Genomic DNA, 21,214 nt, shown 5'->3' with positions numbered 1-21,214 from the left:
AGGCTGAGACAGGAGGATCGCTTGAGTCTAGGAGGTCAAGAGTGCAGTGAGCCAAGCCATGATCGCACCACTGCAGCCTGGGCAGTGGAAGACCCTGTCTCAAAAAAAAAAAAAAGAAAGAAAAGAAAGAAAGAAAAGAAAGGAAGGAAGGAAGAAGGAAGAAAAGAGAGGAAGAGGAGGGAAAGAGGAAGGAAGGAAGGTGGGAAGAAGGAAGGAAAAGGAAAGGAAAGAAGGAAAAGAAAAAAAAGAAAGGAAAAGAAAAGAAAAAAGACAAAAGAAAGATGTAAATCTCCTTAATTCATTTGCGCAGTGCGCCATTCCAGGAGCCCCACCGGGTCTGAGTGCGCATGCACAAGGCGACTCTGGACCCAGAGGTGGAAAGCCGTACTGGGTCGGTCCTTGTGCGCATGTCTGCCCATGCGCATAGGGGATGTAGGCGCTGACCCGGTAGCGCTAAGCACTATGGGTACCGGCGCAGGCGCATGGTGGACGCAGGACCCCCAGAGGCTCTGTGTCCTCCATTCCCTCTCACCTGGCTGGCACGAAGTTCTGGGAGACCATGTGCATGTGCTTGTACCTGCTTTATGGGGGACCTGAGCCCTGGTGACATTTGTTTCCCCCAGAGTAGCCCTTGGACACCCCTCACCTCGAGTTGAAGGTCTCGGCTCCTCATGACCGCCATGTTCTTCTCCTCACTGAGCTGTGCGTAGCGCATGGCTAAGTTGTAGTTGTCGTCCTTCACCTTGACCAGCTCGTCATTGTAGCTGTCCCGCTCTTCCTTCATCTTGTAGTACCGCTCCTGGAAGGTCAGCAACTCCACGCGCGTCAGCGTCATCTGCTTTTTCTCATCCTCCAGCTGCCGCAACCTGGCCAGCAGCTCACAGCGTTGCAGATCCTTGGCCTTCATCTGCTGCTGCAGCTTGATGACCTCGTTCATCAGGAAGTGCGTGAGGCCCTCGTGGCCCTCCTCCACTGTGGAGAGGGGGCACCCAGTCAGGCCTGAGGACTGGGAAGTGGAAAAAGGAGGTTCCAGACGCAGGGCAGGTGCCATTCATTCACTCACTCACCAACGTTGTGCCGAGCTCTTTACTCACTCTGCCCACGAGCTACTGGGGATTCAGAGTGAGCAAGACTTACAGCTTTGGCCCCGGGAGAGCTTATGGTGTAATAAGAGAAACGCATTTTTAAAAAATCAAATGATCACCACAAACAGAATTACAGACCGTGAGGATTTCACAAAGTAAAGGTACATGGAGCTATGAGAGTGTGTGGCAGAGGCCCAGATCCAGCCTCGTGGGCAGAGGGGGTTGGAGAAGGCTCCTGATGGTTGAGGTACAATGTTAAGTTCGGGAGGGAAGAGGCATTCTAGGAAAGGGGAACAACATTGCCAAGGCCATATGGGGAGAAGGGAGGAACCTGGCATATTTCAGGAACTGAACAAAGACCAAAGTGGCTTAAGGAGAGAGATAGAAGAGAAAGGTGAGGCTGGGGGTGTCAGCAGGGACTGGATCATGAAGGGTCCTTGTGGGCTGCATTAAAGACCTGGGTCTTTTTTATATTTTAAAACAGGGTCTCACTCTGTCACCCAGGCTGGAATGCAGGGGCATGATCATAGCTTATTGCAGCCTAAAACTCCTGGGTTCAAGCAATTCTGTGGCTGCAGCCTCCAAAAGTGTAGGAATTTCAGGCATGAGGCACTGTGCTTGGACAAGACCTGGGTCTTTACAAAGAAACAATGAAAAACCACCAGAGGGTTTTAAATAAGGGAGGAAGAATGGAGAAAGCACTGAAACAGATCGGGAATTGATATAGAGAGTTGATGGGGTTGTGAGAGTCTGGACTGTGGGAAGTGTTGGGGAGGGAGAGAAGACTGATTCAAGAATGTTATAGAAAGGAAGATTAAGAAAGCAAGATGCTCAAGGGCTCTGGCCTGTGAGACACTCCAAAGAATGCAGTCAAGGCAAGGACAAGATCTACTGGGTAGAATGAACTTGAGTTCCACTCGGCGCCATTCGTGGGGGATGGTCCGTGAACACCCACTTCTCTTGGCTCCTGCTTCACTTTGCCCCTGTTAACCTATCTTTCATCATCAAGCAAAATAAGTGGTTGACAGACGCCAGTTCTATATGTCATAGATTCACAGCTTTAGAACCATGTCACTACTGAGGACACACACACACACTCATACGCCCCTCCTATTACAGTCCAGATGTTCCCAATGGCAAAAGCACTTACCCACAATAGTGGAGAATCTCCGGGTGGGCTCTTTCCCAGTCACCAGTTTGTACAGCTCGGGGTAATAAAATTCCAGGCTCTCCAAGAAGACCACATAGCCCCTTTGCCCCTTGGTATGTAGAATGTCCAACAGCCGGCCTAGGGGAAAGACCAGATCACTCTGTGAGAATACATACCTGATGGAACACAAGTCCCTGTGGCTGGTCTCATCCTGGACTTGTGTCCTTCAGTCAACTCTAAGAAGACAGTCTCCCCACATTCTATCACTTCTGAGTTGTATCTTGGAGCCCAGATGACGTAAATCAAAGTGCCAGGCCCCCCACAGGGATTCGTTGAGCATTCGTTTTCTTTTTCTAATAAATTGGTAGAACCAGGATAAATGGAATTGCCACCCCAGTTTTGAAGTTTCCCAACTGACCAGGGCCAAAATGAACCATGTAGGCACCAGGTCTTCTATGACTGAAGGAGGTTGGAAGCACGATAAAAATTATGGAATGATATATGGTTCTCTGGGATTGAGAGCAGGAAGATAAATATTTGGGTGAGGGGCTAGGAAAAATCATAGGAAGCAGGGATAGTTCTAGGCTTTTCTTTGGGATTATGACACAACCTGGAAACACCTTAAGTGTAATTTCCCCAGCAGGTCCCAGTTTCTATACTATTGATTCCGCTTATTGCTTACATTTCTGGGCCCTTCCTTAAACATTTTATTTTCAGATATTTCTTCTGAGATATAGAAGAAGAAAGGTAGGTCTTAAAACTCGACCTTTTCCTTAGGACGGATGGAAGAAATACATTTGATGTGATGTCAACCCCGATGGTTTGGTGAAGCTGCCTGCAGTACTGTTTTGAGAAATATTCCAAAGTTACATCCAAGCTCAGTGGGAAAACATGCTGATTAGTGATGTCTGCCATGGATGCCAGAGAGTCGCAGCTGATGAGCCATTTACCACCAGCCACGCTGGGGGACAGTGATTATCAAACCTTCTAAACTGATCCGTAGAAAGAAAAACATTTAACATTGTGGTCTAGTGACCACAAACAAAGATAACTCTACAAATACATGTGTATACACATGTACATAATATACAATTAAAACAAGCTTCATAAACCATATTTATTACCTTTACTGAATATGATAAAGTGTCCTACCCCCCCCCCCCGGAAGTCAGGCTAGAAAAGCCTGTGGCACCCTTCTTGGAATAATATTTTTAAACAGATAAAGTACATCAGATTACAAAAGAAACCAATTATAATAAAATCCAGTTATCAAATATTAAATAAATTTGTGTTTCAGTAACGTACTTCTTTATTAATGCACTAAATAACAAGACCTCTTGGCAGATCTAATAAGTACTGTAATTTTGAAAGAGAGATGAGTGTAAGTGGCATTTTGAGAGATTTGCAGTAGCTGTAGTGATAGGAAGAGATCTGTAATTTTCATTGTTGCCTAAGTCACAGGAGTTATTAATCACTACTGTAATTCGTGGCCTCCTGACATTTGCAATTGAGGGCAATGCTAAATTGCTGTTGAGGTTAGTAAAATAAAGACGGCATGTCTTCCCCACTCCCAGCTTACGTATTCTTTGCGTTCTATACACAGACAGCTTGAGTTCTATACACAGATGAGTGGGTGGTGGTCTGTGGACCCCATGTTAAAAATCCCTGACCTAGAGCAACCTCATTTTGGTACAGCTACCAAAGGGTATGTCTGGAAGTTGCCTTGTGCTGTAGCCCTCCCTCTCCCACAAAGAGGTCCTAAGGTTACCTGCCCGGTTGATCTTGGACGGCAGCATAGGAGCATTAAGCACTTCATCTTCATCCTGCTCATCAATGACCTTACACTGACGCAGGTAGGGCGTGAGCTTGGCGGGGTTGATGTAGCGGCTGAGCATGTGCCGGTTACACTCCACATTCTCCCACAAGGCGTCCTCTTCATCCTTCAGTGTCTCCATGTAGTCATCCATCTCTGGCCCTCCTCCTTTTAGACATAAACCCCAACAAGCTTAATAAAAGAGTCTCACCGGAACAGCTGTATAAACTCCTCTGGAGTGATCTCTAGAATAGATTAAGTTAAAAAAAAGTCCCGTACAGTAAAGTATATATGGCATTTTACCTTTTATCTAAGAAAGGGGGTATGAATATAAAAATATGTATTTCCTTATATACTAAACATAAACAATGGAAGTTTAAGCCATAAAATTTTTAAAAGATTATTTATAGGGCAGAGAGGGAAAATCCTGCGGTTGCAGTCTACCCTTTCCATCCAAGTTTTTATGTCTTACTAAAAATGTATAGTTCCCTAAACAATATATGCTATTGGTTTTTGTTTTAAAATTTCACATAAATGGTGTCATACTGTATATTTCCTTTTTCAACATGTTTTTCTCCCTCTACATTTTTTTTTTGAGATTTATCTAGGTGGATACATACAGATCTAAGTCATTCATTTTTAAAAACAGCTTTATTGTGATATAATTCACATACTATACAAGTTAACTTTTTAATATGTTCAATTCAGTGATTTTAGTATATTCATAGAATTGTGCAACCACCACCACAATCAATTTGAAAACATTTCCATCATTTCAAAAAGAAGCTCCTCACCCTTTATTAGCCACTCTCAATTTCCCTCTAATCCCTGCCCCTCCACCCCGTGTAACTACTCATTCACCTTCTGTCTGTATAGATTTGCCTTTTCTGTACATTTTATACAAGTGAAATCCTACAATTTATGGTCTTTCATGGCTGGCTTCTTTCGCTTAGCAACTTTTCAAGGTTTGTTCCTGTTGTAGCATGTATCAGGACTTCATTTATTTGAAATTGCTTAGTGATTTTTTCATTGCATGGACACACCACATTTTGCTTGTCTGTTCATTCACTAATGGACATTTGAGTTTCTGCCTTTTGTCTATTATGAACAATGCTGCTATGAACGTTCATATACCAGTTTTTGTGTGACTGTATGTTTTTATTTCCCTTGGGTAGATACATAGGAGTGGATTGTTAGGCCATATGGCAACTCTATATTTAACATTTTGAGGAACTGCCAAACTGTTTTCCAAAGCAGCTGCATCATTTTACATTGCCACCAGCAAGCCATGAGGGTTTTAATTCCTCCATATTCTTGCTAACACTTGTTATTGTCTGCCTTTTTTTATTACAGCTCTCCTACTGAGTGTGAAGTAGCATCTCATTGTGGTTTTGATTTGCATTTCCCTAATGACTAACGATGTTGAACATCTTTTCATGTGCATATTGGCCATTTGTGCATTGAGAAATGTCTATTCAAATCCTTTGCCCATTTTAAAATTGTGTTGTTTGTCTTTTTATTATTGAGTTGTAGGATTTTGTTATGTATTCTGGATGCAAGCCACTTATCAGATATATGACTTGCAAATATTTCTCTCATTCTGTCAGTTGTCTTCCCTTTCTTAAAAGCATTGTTTGTAGCATAAAACTTTTAAATTTTGAGGTAATTTATTTTTTTCTTTTTTTCACTTGTGCTCTTGGCATGTATCTAAAACACCATTGTCTAATTCAAGATGATGAAGGTTTACTCCTGTTTTTTTCCTTTGAATATTATACCTTAGTTCTTACGTTGAGGATGATCCATTTTGAGTTAATTTTTGTGTATGGTGTGAGGTAGGGGTCCAACTGCATTCTTTTGTGTGTGGATGTCCAGTTGTCCAAGCACAGTTTGTTTGAAAAGACTATTCTTTCCCCATTGAATGATTTTGCTACCCTTGTTGACAATCAACTGACCATAAAAGTAAACATTTGTTTTTGCACTATTGATTCTATTCCATTGATCTATATGTGTATCCTTATGACAGTACTACATTGTCTTGATTATTGAAGATTTGTAGATTTGTAGTAGGCCTTGAAATTGGGAAGTATGAGTCTCCCAAACTTGTTCTTTTTCAAGATTGTTTTGGCTATTAGGTGCCTTTTACAACTCTTACGGATTTTGGGATTAGGATGTCAATTTGTGCAAAAAAATGCAGTTGGTATTTTGGTAGTGAATCTGCTGAATATCTAGATCAATTTGGGGAGTACTGCTACCTAACAATATTGAATCTTCTGATCTGTGAACATGGGGATGTCTTTCTTTAAATCTTCTTTAATTTCTTTCAGCAATGTTTCATAGTTCTCAGTGTACAAATCTTGCACTTCTTTTGTTAAATATATTCCTAAGTATTTCATTATGTTTGATGACATTATAAATGGGAGTTTTTTTCTTAATTTCATTTGTGGAATATTCATTGCTGGTCTATAGATATATAATTTATTTTTGTATATTGACCTCGTACTCTGCAACCTTGTGAAATCATTTATTAGTTCTCATAATTTGTTAGAGACACCTTATGATATCCTATATATAAGATCACGTCATTTGCAGATAAAGATAGTTTTACTTCTGTTTTTCCAATCTGGGTGCCTTTTATTTTTCTTCCTTGCCTAATTGCTCTGGCTAAAATACCTCCAGTACTATGTTAGATAGAAGTATTGACAGCAGGAATCCTTGTTTTGTTACTGATGTTAGCGGACAGCATCCAGTCTTTCACTGTCAAGTATGACATTAGCTGTAGGCTTTTGCTTTTGTTTTTAGAATAGATGTCCTTTATCAGGTTGAGGAAGTTTTCTTACCTTCTTGGTTTATTGAATGTTTTTACCCCGAAAGCGTTCTTAATTTTGTCAGATGCTTTTTCTGCATTTATTGAGGCTGCCGTGTGGTTTTTGTTTTTTATTCTATCAATATGGTTACACTACCTGACTTTCAGCTGTTAAACCAACCTTATATTCCTGGCATAAATCCCATGTGGTCATGGTATATAATTCTTTTTATATGTTGCTGGATTTAATTAGCCAGTTTTTAAAAATAGGATTTTTGCATTCATATTCATAGGAGATATTGGTCTGTAGTTTTCTTTTCCTGTGATGTCATTGTCTGGTTTTGATATCAGGGTATATCAGGGTATTTCTTTTCCTGTGATGTCATTGTCTGGTTTTGATATTGGCCTCAGAATGATTTAGGAAGTGTTGCTTCCTCTCCTGCTTTTTGGAAGCGGCTTTTAAGAATTGGTATTAATTTTTCTTTTGTTTGGTAGAACTTACAAGTGAAGACAGCTGGGCATGGGTTTTTCTTTGTAGATTATTTTTACAAATTCAGCCTCCTTACTTATTACAGGTCTGTTCATATTTTCTGTTTGTCTTGAGCCAGTTTCAGTAGTTTGTCTTTCTAGGAATTTGTCCACTATATTTAAGTTATCCAATTTATTGGCAGCAATTGCTCACAGTTCCCTTCATAATTCTTTTTATCTCTGTAAGTTCAGTTATAATTTCCCCCCTTTCATTTCTGATTCTAGTAATTTGCATCTTCTCTTATTTTGTTGATATATCAAAGAACCAACTTTTGGTTTCATTAATTCTCTGTATTCCTTTTCTATTCTCAGGTTCATTTTCTTCTACTCTAGTCTTGATTATTTCCTTTCTTTTCATTGCTTTAGGTTTAGTTAGCACTTCTTTTTCTACTTTTGTAAGAGAGGAGGTAAAATTGCCTTTGCAAAATTTGTAACAAAAATTCTGACAGTGAAAGAGATCTGACGTAACCAATTCCATCTTGCTTCTAACCTCCAAGCTGTCCTTGTTCATTCCTGGGCAGAGGCCAAACTGATTTTGGGAGGAACTTAGTTCATAGATTAATGTATTATTCTGCTGCTGTCAGATGGAGTGTACTACAGATGTCTGTTAGGTCTGATTTTTTTTTTTTGAGACAGAGCCTCTCTCTGTCACCCAGGCTGGAGTGCAGTGGTGCAGTCGTTACTCACTCCAGGTTCCGCTTCCTGGCTTCCCGCCAGCGTGTCTGGCTAATTTTTGTATTTTTAGTAGAGACAGGGTTTCATCATGTTGGCCAGGATGGTCTCGAATTCCTGATCTCAAGTAATCCACCTGCGTTGGCCTCCCCAAATGCTGGGATTACACGTGTGAGCCACCAAGCCCGGCCGGGTCTGGTTTGTTTATAGTGTTGTGCAAGTCTCTTATTTGTTGATCTTCTGCCTAGTTGTTCTATCCATTATTGAAAGTAGAGTAATAACGTCTTCAACTCTTTTTTTTTTTGTGAGACAGAGTCTCACTCTGTCACCCAGGCTGGAGTGCAATGGCGTGATCTCGGCTCACTGCAACGTCTGCCTCCCGGGTTCAAGTGATTCTCCTGCCTCAGCCTCCCGAGTAGCTAGGATTACAGGCGCCTGTCACCACGCCTGGCTAATTTTGTATTTTTAGTGGAGACTGGGTTTATCCATTTTGGCCAGGCTGGTCTCGAACTCCTGACCTCAGGTGATCCACCTGCCTCGGCCTCCCAAAGTGCTGGGACTACAGGCATGAGCCACTGCGCCCAGCCAACGTCTTCAACTCTTATTGTTGAATTGTGTATCTCTCCCTCCAGCTCTGTCTGTCTTTGCTTCATGTATCTGGGGCTCTGATAGGTGCACATGCTTATAACTCTTATAGCTTCCCAGTGGATTGACCATTTTATCATTATGAGATGTTCTTTAGCCACAGCCAAATTTCTGGACCTGGGGATTTCATATGTGGTGGGATGGGTGAGTGTGCTGGGGGCAACTGAGCTAGAAGGTGGCATTGGTGTAGCCATGGAGGTTGGAGCTCAGCCAGGGTGAAGAGACATGCAGGCAGGTCAAGGCTATCAGGGCAGAGAAGAGACAAGCAGAGGAAGCTGGTCTGCCAAGTGGCACCATGGTGAGACCACGAGGTTCCATGAGAAGCGGATGGCCGGGGTCATCTCTCTTGGTGCATAACTCAGTTCCCAACCTCATGAGCCTTGGCCTTCTGTGGTGTCTGGTCCTTGTTGTAGGCCTTCTATATCCCTCCACCTTCCCCATTAATTTGAGCCATTAAATTTTTTAAAAAAATTATTTTTAGAGACAGAGTTTCGCTCTGCCACCCAGGCTGGAATGCAGTGGGGCAATCCTAGCTCATGGCAGCCTCAAACTCTTGGGCTCAAGCAATCCTCCCATCTCAGCCTCCTGAGTGGCTAGGACTACAGGTGTATACCTCCACCCCTGGCTATTTTGAACCTTTTTGGTAGAGACAGGGTCTCACTACAGGCATGCACCACCATGCTGTAGTTTGCCCAGGCTAGTCTCAAACTCCTGGCCTCAAATGATCCTCCTATCTCAGCCTCCCAAAGTGCTGAGATTACAAGCATGAGCCACCACTCTTGGTCAATTTGAGATATTTCAGGGGTGATTTTGTTCCCTGCAACCCAAGTGCCTTGAGTAAAAATGTCTATTTGCTGTCATGAGCAAAAGTTATATTTAAAGTAATTAAAAATGAGGATTCGGTCTGCATTCAATCCAATGAACTTTGCACAGATGACAACCTCCTTAGTTCACTGCCTTAAGTCCTGACCTCTACAAGCCTTTTGCTAACACATGGCACTGGCCACCTGAGTCATAGCCAGCAACATCATAGACATGCCCACAACAATGGCTCATTCTGACAACATGACCATGTGATCATTTGCATTCACAAAGGAAAATGTACTTGCTTTTATTATTTTCAAGAAGTGGACAGCCTAAGAATTTTATTCAACAAATTATTTATTGACTAGGTGGCAGGCACTGCTGGTGTCTCTCCACACTACCCCTTGACTTCCTGCTAACGGAACCCCCCTTTTTTTCCCCCCAAAAAACCAGGCAGTCTGATGCTTCAGGGAGGCTGAATATCTTTTGAGCTGCAAAGAGCGGCCGTCGTTTGGTCTCTACCAGTAGTGTAGAAACAAGCCGGTGAAGTGCTTTTGGCCATGCAACCTGCAGGAACACGCACTGGGGGCGGCTCTGGAGGCTTTCCTTTATCTTTAACAGGGATACCTTGTCCTGGGGCTTTTGGCTGTGTGAGTGTGTAAAGATGGATGTGATAGTTTGGGTCACTGCACCTCAGCCCGTACCCCTCGGGTGACATCAAGGACCGAGGGTCTTTCCAGCTCTCTGCTCTGCCGTCCTGAGGATTCACCCTGAGGTGAGGACTGGAAAGATCCTCGGTCCTTGATGTCATCTCCTGGGCACTGAATGAACCAGCACTGGGCTCCTCCCACCTCTGGACTCCTGTAAAACATAAATGCTCTTTGTTCCAAGCCTTGTGAAGTTGAGTCAACTGTGATTTGCAAGCCCAAAGCCTCCTAACTAGTAAATACATCTACTTAGCACAAAGACTTGCTCAGCGCCATGAATGCACAAGAGAGCTGAAAGTCAGGTGTTAAGAAGCTTACACCTTTTGCGGGGTCAGAAGGCACGTGCCTAGGAATTAAACAGCAGTTCAAGGCAAGAAGATGGGCAGGTCTGGATGGACCAAGAAGCATTACTTATCAGCCTTCATGAACAAGGAGGTTGTAGTTGACACATGCCAACCACCTGTTACAAGAGTGCTCAGTGACATAGAAAGCCTTCCTCCCGGGACTGGGGTGACCCGGTGCAGCCACCTCAGCAGCCTCTCAGCTAAGCAGGAAATAACTAGGGCAAAATCTTTCTGAAGCAGAGATGAAAGGGACGCTCCTACCTCATCATAGCTCTCTGCAGCCTCGACCTCCCAGGCTCCAGCAATCCTCCTACCTCAGCCTCCTAAGTAGCTGGGACTATAGGCGCACACCACCATGCCCAGCTAAGAGACCCTCCTACCTCAGATGCAGTGAAATCACAGACCCTGGATCTCGTTGAAACCTGTCCCATCGTTAATGCCCCTGTGCAGCACAGTTGCTTAGCAACCAGGGTGAAGAGGAACTTAGGAAAGCTGACCAGTTTGTGAGTGCCTGGAGTGAAAGGGCCTCTTCATCCTCAGCCGACTTGAGTGAGAAGTGGCTCTGTGCTGAGCACTGTGCTGGGAACAGAGGGTGCAAAGACATTTCCCACACAGCTCCTGAGCTGCAAGCTGCTCAGAGGTTGGTGGTAAGTGTCAGCCGCCCACACAAGCCCCGGTGGGAGGAACAGCATCCTCTGGAACCCTGCAGAGAGGGCAGCCGCACGCCCTGCTGGCGGAACAGGAAGTGCTTCCCCTCTGGGCTGCACGTGTGCCAGGCATCGGGCCCGACCCTTTATAGAAATTATCTCATTTGGCCGGGCGTGGTGATTACACCTGTAATCTCAGCACTTTGGGAGGCCAAGGTGGGTAGATCACTTGAGATCAGGAGTTCAAGTCCAGCCTGGCCAACATGGCGAAACCCAGTCTCTACTAAAAATACAAAACATCAGCTGAGCATGGTGGCGGGCACCTGTAGTCCCAGCTACTCAGGAGGCAGAGGCAAGAGAATCACTTGAACCTGGGAGGCAGAGCTTGCAGTGAACCCAGATCGTTCCACTGCACTCCAGCCCTGGCAACAGAGCAAGATGCTGTCTCAAAATTAAAAAAAAAAAAGGAAAGAAATCATCTCTTTTAATGACCACAGCGGCTCTGAGAGGTGGACGTGCTCACCCTTGTTTTGTAGACAAGGAAACCAAGAAGCAGAGAACCCTAGCGACTTGCTGAGGGTCATACAGCAAGTCTAACTGGGATTCCAGCCCAGGCCTCCTCCACGTGAAGACCTCCCTGAGGTTCCCCTCCTTAGAGAGGTGGGAGCATTTTGAGTGGGAGTTTGCTAGGCAGAGGGAGAGGCAAGATAAAGCAGCCCGGTGAAGGGTGAGCTCATATCACAAAGACCCGGAGCCATGATCTGGGAGCATCTGTTCTCACTTGGAGTGACAGAGTAAGGATGCTCTTGCACCTCTGTCCCCAGCAGGGGCTCACCTGCAGACATTTGTTACTGGATGGAAAAAACCCACAAGGACTGGAAAACAAGTCAGTTTCACCTAGTAGGGTTGAACATGCAGACCACACATGCCAGGAGTCCCTTTTAGATATCATCCCTAGAGAAATTCTCCCCGTGTACATCCAGAGACCTGCGCAAGAATGTTCCACAGCAGCGCCCTGTACCCAAAACCAGAAACCACACACAGACCTCGTGCAACAGCGTGGATAAATAAACTGTGTATTCAATGCTGGCGTACTCCCCAGAAGTGAAAATGGAAAGAAATATGACCATGTGCATTAGCACAGGTGGACCTCAGGAACATGACGTTGAGTGAAAAAGCAAGCCACAGAAGATGCATGGCATAAAATTGTCTATAAATACTTCAAAAACAGGCCGGGCACAGTGGCTCACGCCTATAATCTCAGCACTTTGGGAGGCCCAGGTGGGAGGATTGTTTGAGGCCAGAAGTTTGAGACCAGCCTGGAAAACACAGCGAGACCCCATCTCTACAAAAAATAAAAACAAATTAGCCGGGCATGGTGGCACACGCCTGTAGTCCCAGCTACTTGGGAGGCAGGAGGATCTCTTGGGCCTAGGAGGTGGAGGCTGCAATTAACTATGATCGTACCACTGCATTCCAGCCTGGGAAACAGTGAGACCCTGTCTCTAAAAAATTAAAAAAAAAAAAAAAGTAAAACAAGGTTGAGTGAGATGGCTCATGCCTGAAATCCCGGTACTTTGGAAGGCTGAGATGGAGACTGGGAGTTTGAGGCCAGGAGTTTGAGGCCAGCCTGGGCGATATAGCAAGACCTCATCTCTACAGAAAAATAAAAACTTAGCTGGGTGTGGGGTTGCGTGCTTGTAGTTAGTCCCAGCTACCCAGAAGGCTGAGATGGAAGGATTGCTTAAGACCCGGAGGTCGAGGCTGCAGGGAACTATCGCCATACCACTGCACTCCAGCCTGGGAGACAGAGCGAAACCCTGTCTCAAAAATCATTTTTTTTGGTAAACATACAAAAGGAAACCCTACTGTTAAAGATATACGGCAAAACTATACCAAGAAACAAGGGACTGATGAAAATCAGAATGGTGGCTTCCCCTGGGGAGGGGCAGCCAGGCAGATGTGATGTTGGAAGGGCCCTGGGGGACACTGGTGATACAAGGAATTATTGTTATGCTTCAACTGGGGACACGAGTGTCCATGTCATTGTTCTCTGTCTCGTGGATACACATTATGTATACATATTTATATGTATGAAATATCTCATGGAAAATAAATCTATGGAGAGTGTAGCCAGCCTCAAAAGAAAAAAAAATGTCTCAGACACAATTCGAAATGAATTTTACCTTCCAGCACTTCTTTCTAACTCAGCCTGACTCAACCTCATCACCGGGACGAACCCGGCGGCTCTGTCAAGCTCTGGGCAGTTTCTTTGAAGGCAGTTTTCTCAGAAATGCTCCCGGAGGCCCCGAGGCTCTGAACTTTAACAGCCTTGCAGGTTGGATGGCCCGTCCCTACCTAAGTCTTAGCCAGAGCTTGTCACAACCCGCAGCTCGGACCCAACCTTCGGCAGGGTTTGACTTCCAGTGTGAGACAGGTCCTAGGCCACACGAGTCTCTCTGCAAACGGATGAACAGCAAGTGCCAGGCCCCCAGGCCAGGCTCCACAGGAAGGGCTGTGTTGCTCACCTTCCCTGGGAACCAAAGGATCTGGAGGTGACCCACCGGAGGATGAATTCCATGAGAGCTGGTGGCCTCACGTCCTGACTCACTCATTCAAGACCTCTATTGTGGCTTCCTCTTGCTGTTATGATAAAGTTCCAATCATTTTTTATTTTTATTTTTTGAGATAGGGTCTTACTCTGTTGTCCAGGCTGGAGTGCAGTGGCGTGATCTCAGCTCACAGCAGCCTCTGCCTCCTGAGCTCAAGCAATCCTCCTGCCTCCGCCTACTGAGTAGCTGGGACCACAGGCAAAACCACCATGCCCAGCTAATATTTTAAAAATTGTTTTTGTAGAGATGGGGTCTTCCTATGTTGTCGAGGCTGGTCTCAAACTTCTGGGCTCAAGTGATCTTCCCGCCCTGGACTCCCAAAGTGCTGGGATTACAGGCATGACCACCATGCCAAGCCACGATCAACCTTTTTTTTTTTTTTTTGAGACAGAGTCTTGCTCTTTTGCCCAGGCTGGAGTGCAGTGGCACCATCTCGGCTCACTGCAGCCTCGGCCTCCTGGGTTCAAGTGATTCTCCTGCCTCAGCCTCCTGAGTAGCTGGGATTACAGATGCCCACCACCATGCCTGGCTAATTTTTGTATTTTTTGTAGAGACGGGGTTTCACCATGTTGGCCAGGCTGGTCTCGAACTCTCAACCTCAGATTATCCACCCGCCTCGGCCTCCCAAAGTGCTGGGATTTACAGGTGTGAGCCACCATGCCTGGCCCATGTTCAACATCTTGATCTTGATCTTGAGGCCCTGCGACGTTTGCCTTCTGCCAGCCCCACAATCTTATCACAACTGCATCCCGGGCCCGCCAGCCTTTTCTCTGATTGTCTCCCAAGCTCCAGCTAGTGTCAGAGCCTGATCCCTGCCCCTCCCTCCCTTCACTACCCGAGCCCCTCCGCCAAGTCTTAGGTTACCCTCACTTGCCTTTTTTCCAATATAAAGGAACGGCCAGGCACAGTGTCTCCTGCCTGTAATCTCAGTGCTTTGGGAGGCAGAGGCAGGGGGATCGCTTGAGGCCAGGAGTTTGAGACCAGTCTGGGCAACATAGCAAGGCCCTATCTCTACAACAAATTTAAGAATTCACCACATTTGGTTGTGTGTGCCTGTGGTCCCAGCTACTTGGGAGGCTAAAATGGGAGGATCACTTGAGCCAAGGAGGTGGAGGGCTACAGAGTGTTATGATCACGTCGCTGCACTCCAGCCCCGGTGACAGAACAAGACCCTGTCTCTCCATGATGTAGAGAGGTATAGAGGGGATAACAGATGCTGAGTACCTGGCATGGAGGGGTGCTCACACACAGGGGCTGCTATCCCGTCATTGGGGTGTGACTTTCACACTTTCCGGCCGGATCTTGTCTTCCCTCGAGCCAGGCTCCCGTTGCATCTGGACTTGCAGTGCTCGGGATCTGAAAAGGAAGAGATAATCAGCTTTGGAGCGGGAGGCAGAGGATGGAGGGAAAGGGAACCGTTCTGGGATCAAAGCGATGCTCTGCTTGGGAGGAAAAGGCCAGGAAGTCCTGAGGGGTGCGTCACCCTCGATGACATTGGCAGAGTGGACCCCACACCAGGGGCTACAGGGGGAGAAAGGCTTCTGTCCCACCCCGTGGAGTGGACAGCCTGGGAGGCCACTGAGACAGGCCCCAAGAGCCGTGGTGATGGGGAGGAGGGAAGATGGCAGCCTTGGGCATGCTCATGACCAGTGTGGAAGATCTTTGATGAAAAGGCTTTGATGGAAACCTCTGTAGACTGGAGCCGCTCTAATCAGTGCTAATTCATTAGGTCAAAAGCAGCAAACCCTGTTCCCAGACCCCGAAGAGTTCCCGTCACTGTGAATTATGTCTTTAACCTCCAGCCTGCCGTGGATTTGGGCAGGAACACGCGGGGGCCCACACACGCTGTATTTCCCAAGGGCGGTGTTCCTTACGGTGACTGACGAGGCCACTGCTAATGTCCCACTCAGCCATCTAGGAGCCCAGCTGGGGGTTTGGGTTTTTTGGGGAAGGGTCAGTTCTCCTTCTAGAGAAAGGAGGGCAGGATCTCACTCTGTTGCCCAGGCTGGAGTGCTGTGGCACAATCATGGTAAGAGGGAAAGGTGGGGTTCAAACCCTGGTATGGTGGAAAGAGCCTTATGCCAGTCCCCAAAGCTGCTTGGAACCTGGTGGGCGGCGGGCCTCAGGCTGCTGCTCTAGGACGGCTGCATTCAGGAGTGACAGGGACCCTGAGCCGCTGATGTTTAATCAGGGACTTGCTTGGTTTTGGCTATGAAGACTAATCGGAGGTGACATGAGATCTCCCAGGGCTGACAGAAGCTGTTCCTGTTGGGCATCGGCTGGGGTTGGAGTGAACTGTCAGAAGCCCTCAGCCCCGGGGAGGTGGTGGCGACAGGCATCTCTGGAGGACACCATCTCCCTGGTCTCCTCACGGCCTCCCTGCCCTGTGGCTGGGACAGGGCTGGGGGCCGGGGCTGAGTGGGGAAGGGAATCACAGAACCAAGGGCCTCTGCAAAGGCAGCAGAGCAGTGCACAGGCCAGTCAGCAAACGCAAAGGGAAATTATACCGTCTGCATTTTTAAAAAAAGAGAATGTGTTTATCATCAGAAAAAAAAAGGCTTTAAAAAAATTATAAGGAAGGCTTCAATTGTGGCCAGGCATGGTGGCTCATGCCTATAATCCCAGCACTTTGAAAAGTTGAAGTGGGAGGATTGCTTGAAGTCAGGAGTTCAAGACCAGCTTGGGGCAACATAGCGAGACCCCATCTCTTAAAAAAACAAAAAATTATCTGGCCTAATGGCATACACCTGTAGTCTCAGCTACTCAAGAGGCTGAGGTGGGAGGATCGCTTGAGCCCAGGAGGTTGAGGCTACAGTGAGCCATGATTGTGCCACTGTACTCCAGCCTGGGTGACAGAGCAAGATCATGTCTCAAAGAGAAAAAGAAGAAAGGTTTTAATTACAAGAAAGGAGAAACAGGGCTGGGCGCAGTGGCTCACACCTGTAATCCCAGCACTTTGGGAGGCCGAGGTGGGCAGATCAGCTGAGGTCGGGAGATCGAGACCAGCCTGACCAACATGGAGAAACCCTGTCTCTACTAAAAATACAAAAATTAGCTGGGCATGGTGGCGCATGCCTGTAGTCCCAACTACTTGGGAGGTTAAGGCAGGAGAACCGCTTGAACCCGGGCGGCGGAGGTTGCAGTGAGCCGAGATCGCGCCAATTGCACTCCAGCCTGGGCTGCAAGAGCGAAACTCTGTCTCAAAAAAGGAGAAACAGGCTTGAACAACTCCCCTTGCTATTCTACCCCTACCCCCTACCCACTATGTCAATGTAGGTTGGGGAAACTGAGGCACAAGAAAACCAATACTGAGGCTGGGCTGTTTCTGCCCTTAGAATTTTGATGACAGCATTTGGGAACTTGGTCCTCAGGTCAGGGAAGGTTTCTAGGATTAAAAGTCAATCTCTTGACCACTTGCAAGACTGGCTCAGAGGTATAACATGCAACTGACCAAACATCATCCCTCGTGCTTACAGACTATCTGGGGTGTGCCAGACACTTTGTTAGACGTCACTGACGAACCTCCAGAACTCTTTGAGGTAGGCGGTATTATCATCACCACCACCACCTTACAACCAAGAAAACAAAAGCTTAGAGAGGGCTAGGTACGGTGGGTCATGCCTGTAATGCCAGCACTTTGGGAGGCTGAGGTGGGCGGATCACTTGAGCTCAGGAGTTCAAGACCAGCCTGGGTAACATGGCAAAACCCCATCTTTACAAAAAATTAGCTGGGCATGGTGGCACGCACCTGTGGTCCCAGCTATTTGGGAGGCTGAGGCAGGAGGATCACTTAAGCCTGGGAGGTTGAGGCTACAGTGAGCCAAGATGGTACCACTGCACTCTAACCTGGGTGACAGAGGGAGATCTCTGTCTGAAAACAAAACAAAACAAAACAAATGCTTAGAGAGGTTCAAGTTCATATACTTAGCATAAAGTTGGGATTTGGACCCAAGGTTTTCTGACTTCCCCTTGATTACTACTATATAGCATCTAGAATTGCTTTTTATTTTTTTAAGTTTACCTTTTTAAAGGGTTGTAACCAGAAAGTATATGTGCAAAAGCTCTCTGAAATGTCACTTTTACATATAAGCTTAAGACAGAGTGAAAACCGTGCTCTGAGATGGCAGATACTGGCTCAAGGTTAAAAAGAACAACTATTGCTTCTCAAAAGAGGAATCCATTGCTTAGTGCACTGTAGATTCCTCATGGTGGTGTTTTCCAAGTACAATCAATGCCCATTCACCACACAATGAAGCCTGCTAGTTGACAAACAAAATGCTAGTTTTTCTTCTTTTCCTTTTTTTTTGTTTTTTTTTTTTTCCCTTTTTGAGACGGAGTCTTGCTCTCATTGCCCAGGCTGGAGTGCAGTGACACGATCTCCACTCACTGCAACCTCTGCCTCCTCGGTTCAAGTGATTCTCCTGCCTCAGCCTCCCAAGTAGCTGGGATTACAGGCATGCACCACCATGCCCGGCTAATCTTTGTATTTTTAGTAGAGATGGGGTTTCATCATGTTGGCCAGGCTGGTCTCGAACTCCTGGCCTCAGGTGATCCAATAGCCTTGGCTTCCCAAAATGCTGGGATTGCAGGCATGAGCCACCGTATCTGGCTGGAAAATGTTGGTTTTTGTTGCCTCTCACTTAAGAATAAATAGATAGACAAGGATCACTTGATGGTTGAGGAAAGTCTCCACATGAAAGGCAGAGATCAAAAGGGTCACAGGGACACAAGGAACCTGCTAGAAGCAGACAATGCACAGAACAAGAGAAAATTTTAAAAAACATAACCTGGCTAGTGCAGTGGCTTACACCTGTAATCCCAGTACTTTGGGAGGCTGAGGTGGGAGGATTGCTTGAGCCCAGGGATTCGAGGCCAGTTTAGACAGTATAACGAGACACTGTCTCTACAAAAAAATCAAAAAATTAGCTGGGCATGGTGATATGTACCTGTAGTCCCGGCTACACAGGAGGCTGAGGCAGGAGGATTGCTCAACTCCAGGAGATTGAGGCTGCAGTGAGCCATGTTTGCACCACTGCACTCCAGCCTGAGGCAACACAGTGAGACCCTGTCTCAAAAGAAATCCTCAAAACATAACCTGATAATTAAGAATCATTTAGAGATGAGATGAAGCATTGTATCCATAAAGCAATGGTGCTAAGAAGAGGAACAATCAAAGAACAAGGTATTAGCAATTAAAAATAAGGCAGCAGAAATTTAAACTCAATGGAAGGCTTGGAAGATAAAGTTGGGGAAATTTCCTGAAAAGTTAAATAAAAAGTTAAAGAGAAGGAAGATAAGAGGGGAGGGAATGAGATCAATTTAGAAGGTCTAATATCCAATAAATAGAAATCCTAAAAAGAGATGACAATGACTGTGTCTTCTTGTTATATATCTTCTGGGGATAGAATATAAATCAAGGGATGAAATTATCAGAGAAATAATATTAGAGAATTCTCTGAATTTAAGAGCATGAGACTTCAGACTTAATAGGCCCTTTGAATATTAGTACAATCAGTGGAAAAGAACCTTCTCAGTGCACATTGTTCCAAAAATTCTGGCCACCAGGGAATAAGAAAAGACCCTACAAGCTTCCAGAGAGAAAACCTCAGGTCACATGAAGAAGAATGGAAGCAAATATACCATCAAACTCCTCAATACAAATACTGGAAGCTGGGAGAAAATGAGGCAACGCCTTCAAGTTTTTGATGGAAAATACTTTCTTTCCGAGGATCCTGTATCCACCCAAACTATTGTGTGTGAAAATACAATAAAATTATTTTCAGAAAAGCAGGAACTCCAAATATTTGTCTCCTATGCACCTTTTCATTGGAAGCTACTAGAGGATATGATGCAGCAAAAAGAGGAAGTAAGCAATAAAGAGGAAGGTATGGAGCTCACAAAGCAAGGAATCTACTTGGGGAGGCAGCAAGGAAAGTCCCAGGATGAAAGCAAAGCGGCCAGGAGCGATCAGCCAAGATTGCAACAGGATCATGGAGGGTCCACAAGGGAGAGGTTGCCAGGGGAAAAACAGAATGATTTTCTGATATATTTGATAACTCAGGAAATCATATTGTTAGGCAAATGACAGATCTGAGAGTCAGATGGGAAAAAATTAAGAATAAGTATATTTAAAAGAAACCCTGAGCAAATGCAAAGGAAAAAAAAAAAAAGAGGCAATATTAACTCCAGGAAAAAACAAAAGTGCAGACAAGAAAGAACATCATAGCACACAACTTGCCTTAACATGAACAATATTTACCTAGTTATAATAATATAACCACCACAGATAAATCAACACAACAGATTGTGACCTAATGTAATGAGAGAATGGAGGAAGGGGAAGTGCTTTGAATGGGTTGTTAGTAAAAGAGAGCTAAATTCTCATCAGTATGTCAATCGATAATGTCTTAAAACTAATATATCAACAAATAGCAAGGCAAACATTATTTAGACCTAGTGAAAAAGAACAGAAGAAATAACAGAAGAAAACAAGGTGAAAAAGAGGTGGTTTTGTTTGTTTTGTTTTTTTGTCTAGTTTTTTTTTTTTTTTGAGATGGAGTCTTACTCACTCTGTCGCCCAGGATGGAGTACAGTGGCACGATTTCGGCTCACTGCAACCTCCACCTCCCAGGTTCAAGCGATTCTCCTGCCTCAGCCTCCCGAGTAGTTGGGATTACAGGTATGCTCCATGTCTGGCTAATTTTTGTATATTTAGTAGAGATGGGGTTTCACTATGTTGGCCAGGCTGGTCTCAAACTCCTGACCTTAAGTGATTCACCTGCCTGGGCCTCCCAAAGTGCTGGGATTATAGGTGTGAGCCACTGCACTTGGCCTGAAGAAGAGTTTGAAGTGACTGCCTCTGGGTATCAGGACTAAGGGATGATGATGGCTGGGTTGAGGAGCGATGTTTTTCTTACAAGCCTATTTTACTTTCTTATTTTTAATTTTTTAATTAAAAAATATAATAGAGATGGGGTTTTGTCATGTTGCCCAGTCTGGTCTTGAATTCCTGGACTCAAGCGATCCACCTGCCTTGGCCTCCCAAAGTGCTGGAATTACGGACATGAGCCACCATGCCTGGTGTATTTTGCTCCTTTGCATGACTCATGCATTACTTTGATAAAAAATAAAACTAACTAAAAAACAAAACAAAACACATGTCAGTCATTGGAAATATGGATAATGCATTTAAGTATGAAGAACAAAATAGTTATCTTCAGTCTTTGCACACACACCACGTTCCATCTTTTGCAATGCTTGTGAGTCAGCTCACCCCTTCCTAAACTGAAACTGCTGACTGTGTACCTGGCTCTTCATGGATATCACCTTGATTAATCTTCACAGAAGCTCAATTAGGTGGTTTTATTACTCCCATTTTATGGATGAGAAGGTAGGATCAGAGCG

General features: G+C 45.3%; 1 protein-coding gene across 7 annotated transcripts in view; it reads right to left on the bottom strand.

The window, feature by feature from the left end:
* Positions 1-21,214, bottom strand: part of LOC105483390 (caspase recruitment domain family member 11) — a 180,405-nt gene that overhangs the window by 40,369 nt on the left and 118,822 nt on the right. For all 7 annotated transcript variants that reach the window (XM_011744222.3, XM_011744219.2, XM_011744226.2 and 4 more), the window contains 4 exons: positions 15,035-15,166; positions 4,004-4,216; positions 2,236-2,373; positions 647-972 (listed from right to left, as the gene is read on the bottom strand). In XM_011744222.3, coding sequence (XP_011742524.2) covers positions 647-972; positions 2,236-2,373; positions 4,004-4,216; positions 15,035-15,041 — 684 coding nt within the window. In that variant the 5' untranslated portion in view covers positions 15,042-15,166. The remainder of the gene's footprint in view (positions 1-646; positions 973-2,235; positions 2,374-4,003; positions 4,217-15,034; positions 15,167-21,214) is intronic.

Source organism: Macaca nemestrina, chromosome 4 (genome assembly GCF_043159975.1).
Source record: "Macaca nemestrina isolate mMacNem1 chromosome 4, mMacNem.hap1, whole genome shotgun sequence".
In the NCBI taxonomy this organism is placed as follows: domain Eukaryota; kingdom Metazoa; phylum Chordata; class Mammalia; order Primates; family Cercopithecidae; genus Macaca; species Macaca nemestrina.
The sequence above is the reverse complement of the archived record's forward strand: the minus strand, read 5'-3'. Positions and strand labels throughout refer to the sequence as shown.